Source organism: Rhynchophorus ferrugineus, unplaced genomic scaffold, assembly GCF_030347505.1.
Source record: "Rhynchophorus ferrugineus isolate W39M unplaced genomic scaffold, kcgeb_rfMv2 rfM2, whole genome shotgun sequence".
Classification (NCBI taxonomy): domain Eukaryota; kingdom Metazoa; phylum Arthropoda; class Insecta; order Coleoptera; family Curculionidae; genus Rhynchophorus; species Rhynchophorus ferrugineus.
This window is the reverse complement of record NW_027472581.1, coordinates 75,937,495-75,949,822: the sequence shown is the minus strand read 5'-3', so window position 1 is coordinate 75,949,822 and position 12,328 is coordinate 75,937,495. Positions and strand designations below refer to the sequence as shown.

General features: G+C 32.2%; 1 protein-coding gene across 1 annotated transcript in view; it reads left to right on the top strand.

The window, feature by feature from the left end:
* CARPA (Carbonic anhydrase-related protein A) overlaps window positions 1-12,328 on the top strand; it is a 626,351-nt gene that overhangs the window by 573,251 nt on the left and 40,772 nt on the right. Inside the window, exon 8 of the mRNA XM_076394854.1 lies at window positions 5,484-5,615. Within this exon, the coding sequence (XP_076250969.1) occupies window positions 5,484-5,615 (132 nt within the window). The remainder of the gene's footprint in view (window positions 1-5,483; window positions 5,616-12,328) is intronic.

The window sequence follows — 12,328 nt, the reverse complement described above, 5'->3', positions numbered from 1 at the left end:
GCCAGTCAGTAGGCTTAATGCCAAGGCCCGTGGTTCGAAGCCCAAATTAAACAGTAGGTCCAGTCCATAAAAAATCTCATTGGTAAAAAGGAGATTTTAAAATATAAAAAAAGAACTTATTAGAAGTATCAGACGTAGACATAAATAGTATTTATTACTATTTATATCTACTATATATTGAGTTTAGTTAAAATCAGATTCAAGATTAAATCAAATCAATTTTCGCTATCCCACTGTAATTTTGACGCCGTTTTTTACTCAAGCTTAATTATAGCTCAGCAAAGTTGCACTGTTTTTTGTGTTTGTGTTTTTTTCCTTAATTGCGAGTTACCCGAACATACAATTAAGGTTCGCGGAAACGTCATTTGCGTGCGGACCTGGAATAAACCGTAAAATTACTTTGAATATTGGATTGGAAGTGTGGAAAAGTCAATTAAAACCAACCGCCCTAACGGTGCTAATATCGGTGTTATTAACGCCTGCAATAAGGTTTGGAGGGGGCTTATTATCGCCTAATTGTTTGATTTAACGGAAATTAAGGGGCTTCAATTAGTTATCTTGTCAGGAGGACGTTATTTTGTCATTAATTTCCGTTTTTTCACTACATATCGAATATAAGCATAACAACATAATCAGTGAACTCGTTATCGTAGAATTAATAAAACAGATAATAGGTAAAAATATGATAAATATCCAACACAAATTAAGTTACTTAATTGTGATACAAATAGGTTTTCTTTAAAAGATTCAAGTAAATTTTGATTATCTTGCTTAACACCTCTTTTAGAAAGTTTCCACGCTAAGTATGAATATCTTTTAATTTAACCACTCAAAAGCAATACATTCATCTTTATTACTGTTACAAAATTATAAAAATGTCACATTTTGATATATTTGAAAATTATATATATCTCATGCACTTTACAGTTCTTCAAAATCATATTGTGAACAATTTTACTAATTCAAGAAAAAGTGGCAATATAGCATCCAAAGTGTTTATCAACATTTATTTTTAGTTATCTTTTGGTTCTAATCTCCGCAACGCTTACCAAGACATTAAACTTTCGAAAGATCCAAATGAATGGTACATAGCCACCACACCAACTGGCTGCAAATATTATTTCGAACCGTTTCAACACGCTTCCCTTGCTTACCAGGCAATAAAAGAGTTTTCTGTGGCGTTTTGTGAGAGAGTTTGCACATCAATAACAAGCTGAATATTCAAAAATATTGGTGAGCATATGGTGGGATCACCAAGGTGTTATGTATTAATAGCTATTTAAACCTAATATAACTGTGGTTGTAGATGTCTACCAACTTTAATTCAACAAATTTAATGACTTATTATTGCAAAAAAGACAAAGAAATCGAGTAACAGACGCAATATATTATTTTGTATGACAATGCCCTGCCACACGTTGCAAGAATTGTTAAAAATACACCGTGGAAATTCAAATGGGAAGTTCTGCCACATTCAACAAATTACAGACGTAGAATCTTCTGGTTATGGCTGCGGAAGAAATGCAAAAATGGATCTATAATTGGATCGCTGAAAAACCAACATCGTTCTTTCAAAACGGTTTCGTCATTTGGCCAAAAAAAATGAGAAATGGGAATTTGAAGGAAGATGTTATTAACCATTCCTGTTTCCAGCACGATGTACAATATATCTGCAATGAATTATTAATAAATGTTATGACTAATAAAACCTTAATCAATTGTTAATCCAACATTTACCTTTTTCCATCAACTTTTATTGTCACAACACTATTTCTATTATCATTTTGTCATAAGTGACCGTTAGGTATATTGGTCTCATTTTGAAATATCCATGTCTCATTTAAATACATAAATTGAACTAATAGCCTTCCTTCATTTTATTATTGACTTTTAAAAATTTTATTCTTTTAAAAGCTATATCTGGAAGTTTCATTTGACCTCTTCGATACTTTTCAGACTAACAGTTCCACTTGCAATAATTGTATTAAATTATGTTTGTATTGAAAATCTACTCACTGTTTTTATACATTTTATATATTCAATCTCCAATACAGCTAACATCAAGCTGATCTTGATTCGTTACCCACTTCGTATGAGGACGGTTTTTTTCGGTGAATTCAAGATCATGTTTCTCATTTCTTGAGGTATTTCAGTGACCGCGTCCATACTAATATTCAGTGCAACTGTAACACGCTAAAAATATTTTCAGCAAACTAATATTTAACAGTAACGAATTTTACTGGCAAGAGGGGGCCTCCATTGTGTCTCCTTGATTAGATTCGCAATCTGTTCTATCCAAGCGGTGATTTGAAATTTATCAAAACGAACAAATCATTAAAATAGCATTCGCCGGTTTATAACCTCTTATCACTATTGTTCTGAAGAATTTTGCATATGTTTGACAACCGGACGACTTTGACAAGCCAGTGAGGTTACACGTTCGAACTTATCGTACAGCATTGTGTCCATTTTTAACTAGAATAAAATGATAAAGAAAATATTGTGTGATTCTAAACCGAATTTACAAATTACGACAGGCAATATCAGACATTTGATGACGTATGAACTAAAATCTTTGGATATACTATATGTATTATTTATAATACATATATATTTCCTTGTATTAAAACATTTTCCTTTTTATTAATATATAATCTACCATTTTTTTTCAATAAATGCTTGTAAATAATACGAATAAATTCAAACACCTAATACAAGCTAAAATTATTGTTAAATTTATGACGCTGTAGTCGGTAATAGTCAGTATTACCATTTATTTTGAACAATATATTATCTGGAGAACTGTTGTTAATGATTATCGAAAGTACCAAAACTTAGACGAGCAATTAGACAAGAGGTTTTAAAAAACAAGCAAATTTTTACAAAGAACCTAATATTAATTAATTAATTATCGATCGATTACAATAAATTTTAACTAAATATAGTATACCAAAAACTGCAATAATATTATTCCCTCATAGACTTATAACAATAGTAAGTATAGGTAATTATTTTCATTGAAATAAAACGACAAAATTGCGATTTTCCAAGCCGAGGTTGTGGAACGTTCACACACAGTGACACCTCCGCTAATTACGTTTTCCCTCTCTTGTCTGTATATTAACTGTTTTAAAACGCTACCCTCGGTTATTATTATGTTATAATTTGTATGTACAAGGTAACCTACCACATTTAACCCCATTTGAACGCGCCCTCCCTAGTAATAGGGGCGAAGGTAATCTGAACTGCGGTAATGTAAAGGTAACAAGGTACCAATTGTGGAGAATAAATGTCGAAAACTTTTCAAAAAATTACACGTTATATTGTACCTAATCTTATTTTGTCAGGGGACTTTTTAAGAGGCAAAATTTTTAAAGGTAAAAATGTCAATTGTATAGAAGTTTCATATTAGTTTCATAAAAGTTTAATATTATATACAGTATTCAAGAACTTTTAAAAAAGGCTTTTATATATTTCAGTTACAAGCACATAATTACATAAAAGTAATTAATATAGTTAACGTTAAGTACTCCTCCTCAATTTGTTGAATCACTAGCCCACATAATTTTACTTCATATAATAAATTTTATCTAATTATTACACACTTTCAAAAAAATGTGTCAGTAAATTCTCACTGCTAAAAACTACAATCTGAAAAATTATTTAAATTGTGAAAAAGTTTTTGTTTAAGACTTTGGATAGATTTTTAATGATCCGAATATTTGAATATGTCCAAGATTATGAATATTACTATTTCTGAAGCACAACGGGATCGTAACGACATTTCTCAATATTTTTTTCTGAAACCACCGCACGATACCCAGATTGCTCTTACTTTGCACAACCACGTATCTGAATGCCAAATGTCCATATGTTGTATGTTAACAGGGGGGCTGAATTTCTTCCAAACAGCCAATACACTTTTCTAAATTTAAATCCAGTTATTTTCTTCTTCTTTGTATAAAATTTCCATTAGTATAAAATATTATTTAAGGTTTATCAGTCATACACTATTAGACTATAAAGAATGATTTATGCACTTCTGTATGAATATATATGTATAACATATGTTACCACCGGGTCTAAGATTGTCATGCCCTTGTGTATATTGATTTTTTATTTGGATTTTTATTGGATATTTCGACAATAAAATAAATACTATAACATGATTATAATAACATCCAATTACTGACTTAGGTTCTTATATTCGAAAATATTCATAAGCTACAAAAAATCCTGGAACTCTATCTAGAAGGAGAACCAAATAATGAATGCGTTGTACATGTCACTGGATTTTTGGTAAAATGTTTAGATAGAGGAGAGATCTCTACTTTCCAAAATACCAATGAACATTGCAAGTCATCGTAAGAACCATGATTGTCTTGGATCATCTAAAGGCATCATCATTCTCACGACATTTTGAGAAAGAGAATATTTTATTTAAACATTAAATAAAGAAATCCATTAACAGGTACAACAAATATTTTTCTATAAATAATTTCCTTGTATTTTATAAACATGTTATTGTCCAGGCGCAGAAATTATCAATAAAAATATATGATCCCATTACATTGTTGATGTGTGCAAAAATTGAAAGTGGGCGATTACGATATGTTAAGTTTTAATCAAGCGAAACTTCGTCCATATATTTACCTGATGGTATCATCAATAACGTGGATGGAGCAACTGATATCGGAAATAGTTAAGCTGCGAATATATTTTTATTGTTTTTCAAAACACTAGCCACAGTGATCGATACAGTTTAATCAATTTCCAACGCATTTATAACATTCCGAATGAAAGACACCTCAAACATGACTTTTGAGCGCTTCAATAGCTTCTTCGGGCGATGAAAATCGTTGACCACGTAGTTTATTCTTCAGGGATGGGAACAAAAAGAAGTTATTGGGTGCCAAATCAGGGCTGAGTCCGGCCCATCAATTCGATGTTTTGAGTGCTCAAATAGCTTCTTGTTTGAGAGCTCGCACAACACCCCATAACTTTCTTACAGCTAAGTGGTCATGTAAAATCGCATATATGCCGGTGGAACTAATACTTAGGGATGCCTCAATCCCACAATAGGTGACATGATGATCTTGCTTAATCATTTCGCGCACAGCCGATGTTTTCTGACGATGACGATTGAATTCACTAAATCAGATACGCTGTGGCTTTTGATGGAGCTTCATCGCCAAAAGTCAAATCAAGTTGATTGATGGAATCTTGTTGTGAAAATCCACGTCGAAAATCGTAAAAAAAATCACACGAAAATTTTCACGATTCAGTTCCATTTTTTGCCGAAACGAAACTTTCAACTAAATATAAAATAAACAAATAGCCTCCGTGGGACAAAATGTTCTGAAGCGTCAAATGCACTCGTTTATATATAATTTCTGTTCCAAATCAAAATCTGACTTATTCCAACTAAAAAACCTAAAAAGAAAATTCCTGCCCTCTAAACATTCCTTATTTCTGATTTTCAGCTCTACCAGCTTCGTAAATTAATGCAAGGCTCCGCAGATGCGCCAAAGGCCCCGTTGGGAAATAATGCCCGCCCCGTTCAGCCTCTACACCAGAGGACCATTCGGACTAATATTAACTTTAAAAACGCAGAGGTAAGCAAAACCGTCCCGGCTCCATAGCCTCATAACTAAATCAGATTTTCATTTTGTTTAATGTCGGCTTTTTACTGTTCGCAATTAACTCGCCGAGACTGCCTACGCCTAAATTTATTCATTAATGTACGACGTCCTCTCAAGGAACTTGTCTCAAGTACTGATGATAGAAGAAGTGATACTGGACAAGATAAATTAATTTTTGAAATATTTTTTTACAACTGCATAAATATTAATATATATTTCTTAATAAGATCAAATTTCATGAAGTTCAAGAAATATCCTAAGGAGTAACAATAAATTATTAATATGTGGCTATGCAGCATATATTCTTACTAATCAAGTGTAATGTTTAGGTACTTTTCTGAAGTGTTAGATATAATTCATAGGTTTAATAGACCCTTGTAGCTATAGCAATTTTATTAGTATTTTAAATCACTTTAGAACTATGATATGTTTTTATTGGCATCATGACCATTGTGTTTTCATCGTGCCAAAAACATCTTTTTAGAATATTAATCCTGCCTAATCCCTGAAACGCATAAACCTAGTTTAAAGTTCGAAGAACTACTTGTTACACATTAAAATGCCGTGGTACGGTATATCTACAGCCAAAACATTTGGAAATTAAACTGAAGGAATATAGGCGAGAATAGGAAATTTGAAGTACTTGATTGATATCCTTACTCAATAACAACAAACTTCTAAAACAACTAAGTGAACAAAAAATAATATAATTTGTAATAGTTTTTTAAACAGAAATATCCATAATGACAAGGATACCTCGTCTGAACGCTTCCTTTGTTGCAATTCCAAGTACTACTGTTATAGAATGATCATTTTTGAAAAAAGTGAGCAAAACTATAGTTATTTGTCCTAAACACTACAATAAGTGTAGAATTGGTTTCTCAACGTCTACAGCACGTTCATTTGTTCATATACTAAGTCAACCGTTTTATTAGTTAGTTTTGGAACCTGCTGACTATTAATATTAGGTTAATATAATATAAAGTGACAAAGAAATATATAGAAAATTCAAAAAATAAAACATTAGAAAACTATAATATTTATTAAACATTATAGCTCAAAACCAATAAGAAAATAAAAAGGAAAATAATGGAGAAGATACATTTATGCCTAAAAAAGGTCTTAGAAATGACCGATCACTGTATTCTAGTAGCGCAAACAAATATATATGCATTAGTCTTTTGAAAACTTTTATTGAACTATTAGACCTAACATAACTTGTATTGAGATTTGATGATTTTATATGACTATATAATATACCACTTTCATATTTTTAACTTTTAGTAAGTTATAATAAGAAGTAGTAAGAATAATGTTTCCTCTGTTGAATCGGCAGAATTATTTTGAAAAGACATTTCGTTAAACTTCTTTAATTTATTAGCTTTTTCCATTCGGTATTCATATTCTAAATAATGCCTATCCTCCTTTTTGCCGAAGCTACGAGCGAAGCTACAAGCGAAGCTTCCTTATAAATGTGTACAAACTGAAACACAAAAAATAATGTGCATATTAACTGGTTTGAACAGGTGATGCAAGTACTACCAACTATCAAACAACCTAACCTAACTGTTAAATTGGTTTTTGAAACTTTTCTACATAAATGTTTCTACATTATTGACTTATTCTGTGGATACAGATGTTCAACGGACGTAAACTTTAAAATCTGCTGTTGATGCCCCTTAAAGAGTGCTACAAAACTATGGAGATGTTGCTTCGTCGTATCCTAATTGTCGGTTTTAGTGTCAACGATTTAAAAGTTGGCTATTTTGATAATAATGCCAAGGAACGGTCTCAAGGTCCAAGAATATTCGAAGACAATGAATCGCAGGACTTATTAGACAAAATTCAACTCAAACTCTGAAATATCTTTCAGATGGCTGTTTATAGACGTCTGAATAAGGTGAGAAAGATTCAAAACAAAGAAAAAATCACCATACAAATTGAATGAAAATGCCATTTTGAATCATTTCAACATTGCTGTTTCTTTGTTTGCCATTTAAAATACCAAAAGTTTTCTGTGATATATTGTAATGACAAATACTACAGCAAAACTTAATATGACAATAACAAATGTGAAATGTCGTGTGTTGGCACGGGAGAGTCACCAACACAATATTGCATCAATTATTCTTAATAAGTGCCAATTAAAATGAATCAGAATATATGGAATCACTCACCCTATGTCCAACTAAACACCTAATTTATAAAGAAACAATTTAAGATATGTTTTATAAACAGTCAATATTTACTACTAGTTCTAGATCTAGATTGTAGATCTCTTTCGCATGTCATTACATTACTTTTGTTACAAAATACTAAGCGACCACTTAACGACGCCAGACGAAGACGTAAACATTGGATAAACAATTAAATTTATATCTCACCGGCCTTCGATACCCTCTCCTAGTTGAGTAAATATTTAGGTCCTGGAATTGGCAAAAAGGAAATTAAATAGATTTTTTCTATTGTTTCTACGACGACCCTTTTCAGGAATTTATTGGGGCATTACGAGCTGTTTAATTGTTCCCTTTTATTAATACGTGATCAAAGAAACGTTCTATCTTTTTGTATGTGGCGTTTTAGCCCTCTTGCTAACATACAATAAAGAACACGCTAATATCATAAAAACAAGCATTGTGTAAAATCAGCTTAAAAGAGTTTTATAGAAGAGCGGCGTTTACATGTTGAAATTCATAAATTTTATATATCACTATTACTAGTTGGTGTAAAGAATAAAATTTCCTAGGAATTAATTCTTAATAATTATTTCTTAATTAATCCATAATTACGCAAGTATATATGGTTTTGGACCTGAGGAACCAAAAGTTCGTTATAAGGCAAATTAGAGGGAAGAATCCGAGTCAGCAACTAACTTTATAAAATTTCTCGAGTTGAAAAGTTTGAAGCTTACATAGTCCCATCGGTCTTCGTCCCAAAATCCTTATTATCACCTTTCGATTTTCACTATATCTTGGTGTAGCCACAACTCCTGCTAGTGGCTCATGTCGCGTAAGTTTTATGGGAAAAAAATAACATGTGAGCGCAGTAAATGCATTTTAATAGACATTCGAGCTTTACCTTGTGGTAATTTTGCAAAAAATTGTCGATTATGTACTTGTATGCCGGTGAATTGTGGCAACCAAGAAAGTTGTGAACAACACTTTGAAACCATGCTGCTGCTTCATCAGGCGTTAAACATTTCGTATACATTGCGAAAGACATTAGTTTTCGAACATTCATCGCACAAAAGAGGAAATCATCAATAAAAGCATACATTTACACCAAGTGACAACTTGTACAGCTTTGTTCTGCACGCATTAGACAGCAAATTCGATTGTCATGTTTGTCAGTGATTACTGCATCAAACCCAAAATACTGCAAATATGCATCTTGGTCATGACTTTTCTACATTTACCGATCATATAACATCCGCATACGTAAAATACTTTGAATCAACTTTGCAACGTTGTATCTTCATTTACACATGTTCCGAAGCACAGTCGCAGCACAAAAACAAATTAAATGATGTTTAATGCAATTTTGTCAGCTGACAGCTATTATAAATGTTGTCACCATTCGCGAACTCGAAAACTAAAATCAATATTGACATAAAGGTTGAAGATCTGAGCTCAAGACCTTAAATAACGTTAAGAATTGTTCTCATCCATTCGGATCCAAAAGTTGATCCAAATTTGTAATATTGTGTTATTTATTATATAATCGTTTCTATTATATTTTATTGTCTATATTCACTGTATATTTTACAGCGGCTTCCTCATCTACCTGATGTCATTTTCCATTAAAATTGTTCGACTTATTAAAAGACACACTTTTTTAAATAGATCTAATGATCAAATGACATTCGTCCAAATAATTCAATAAAATGCTTAATACAAATTCTGTATAAATTTCCCAGAGATCACGTCAGAACGTAACTTATTCGATTAAAACTTACCATTCAATATAGGATCGAAGAACAAAGCATGTCCTCAGTCATAAAAATACATTGAATACATTCATGAGGTCTGCATCATCAACAAAAGTGGATATAACTCTAACCAAGCACCAACTAAGAGTTAATGATGATGATTAAAACAATGCATCATTGAGAGCAGATAGCTTAGCAGAATGAAGAACAGAAAGCAGAGAAAAACTTCTCATGAGACCTACTATTAACTACTCTTTCAACAATATCATAGATTATATGTATACATATTATATGACCGTAATTCTTGGCGATTGACGATATTTGTAACGTAATAATATTAGAAACAATGCAAGTTGGTGAAAATAAAATGAAATCATAAATCGTCCAAAAACTAAGAACAAATTACCGCATTTACCGCAAAATACGTACAAATGAACTGCAGAAGAACTAAACGAGTGTATTTATAACTTTCCGGGAATGCCATTTAAACCGGCGCTGGTAAAAATTCAGTGGCGCTCCCGCCGCCCCATTAAAAGATTTAATAAAACGGGGACAGGGCGCGTATTTTATTTAAATGGACAATTAAGCGAAAACAGCCGCATTAGACCAAGATCGCCAAACCGAACAGATTGGCTAAAGTTTGCCTTAAACAGTTTTACAAGACCGTTAGCTGCACGGACCGTAATCTAACTTGGGATATTTGAATTTTACATCGAATAAAGTCGCGTCATTTTTTTCCCTCGCACTCTGACGTCGACCGCAAAACTCTCTCACGCGATTAAGTTCCTGTTCGAATCGGTTAATGTTTAGAATTTTATGTTATAAGTCTGCCAGAAAATAGGCTCATCATACAAAGACTTTCAATGTAAGTTTCAAAACCAAAATTCATATAGTAAGCAAAACCATTTTTAGTTTTAGGCGTAAAAATAAAAATCAAAACTATTAAAAAAACAAAATTAATACCGCAATGCAAAAGATGCCAATTGCATGGACACACACAGAAATTCTACAAAAGAGAATCCAGATGTGTAAAATGTTCAGCCAAACATATCACCGCACAGTGTAGAAAACTTAAAGAAGCTAGGGCAAAATGTGCAAACTGTAATGAAGCGTATACGGAAAGTTATAGAGGGTGTGTAGTTGCTAAAACACTACAAGAGAGGAGAAAAAAAGTTGCTCAAGTTAAACCTCAAGAAACAATGGTTGAAAAGAACAACTGAAAAGATATAACCAAGTTAATGGTGAAATGACTTATGCACAAAGAATCAGTCAAAATAACCAAAGAAACACAAAGGAAGATGAAGCAACCACCAATGAATTGCTATTTAAATGTATAGCAAAGCTGGGCAGACCGGAAAAAATTATTGAATATTTTTCCGAAAGAATTGAAAAACATTAAGCTTGTGGTCCCAAGAACCAGAAATAACAAATAAAGATATTCGAAGAGTAATTTGGAACGCTAATGGAATCCAGCAACAACACGCTATCATACCATATCAGAAACCCATTTGACAAAAGAATCCTTTATAAAATTTAGAGGATATAAATTTTATTATAACATACATCCAGCTAACACCTAACCAACTAAGAGGAGGAAGTGCAATAATAATTTAAAAAAACATTTGCCACCATGGGCTCAGTACAGCATAAAATCAGCTAACAGCAGTAACGGTTAGATCAAGCATATACAGGGTTACAATAGCGGCAATTTATTGTCCTCCAAGATACAATCAAAAAAAGGAAAAATTATTTTAATATCCTAAGCAACCTGGGCGAAAAATTTATAATTGGAAGTGATTTCAATACAAAAAATACAAGATGGGTATCCAAAATGAAAAGAACTAAAGCAATGAACTGCTAACCTAAAATGTATTTACATGTCAACCGGAAACCGGAAACCGGAAAACCAACTTATTGGCCGATTGATAAAAAGAAAACCCCATACTTATTAGATTTCTTCATAGTAAGAAACATAACATCCAACTATATAAAAGTCGAAGAATATTTTGAGCTAATATTTAAATCATTCAGAATAATTCAGATCATATACCAGTGATTCTGATGTTGAGTGAAAATATAATAGGAAAAGAAAGAGATCCAACGTTAACAAACAAGAGAACAGAATGGGAAGGATTTGCTGAACCTGAACAAACGAATTCAACTATATGTACCCCTCAAAAAACTCAAAAGAGAAATACTGAAAATTAAAAACAAATCCATAAATGACTATCTGAGAAATTTAACAGATAATGACAGATGATGACAAAGAAACCGATTATTCACTCAGGAAAGCCACGAAATATCTAAAGCGCTCAGGTCTACACAGTCTACCTATAAGAGACCTATATGGTAATTGGACACGTGGCAATCACCAAAAAGCAGAAGCATTTGCCGAATATCTAGAAAAAACTTTCAAACCAAAAGAAACTAATACTGAATATAATTTGCCGGACATAGAAGCTGAAAATTCGATGATTGAATTAGTCACGCCGAAAGAGCTAATCAAAGTTATTAAAACTGACATTAATCCCAGGAAATCCCCAGGCCATGATTTAATAACAGGAGAGTTACTGCAAAAACTACCAAAAAAGAGAATTATAAAACTCACTAACATGATCAATACAGCATTTAGATTAAAACATGCCCCAGACATTTGGAAGATGGGGGAAATTATAATGATCGTAAAATCTGGAAAGTCACCAAACGAAATAAAAGCCTATATACTTATATCACTGCTGCCAGTAATATCTAAAGATTT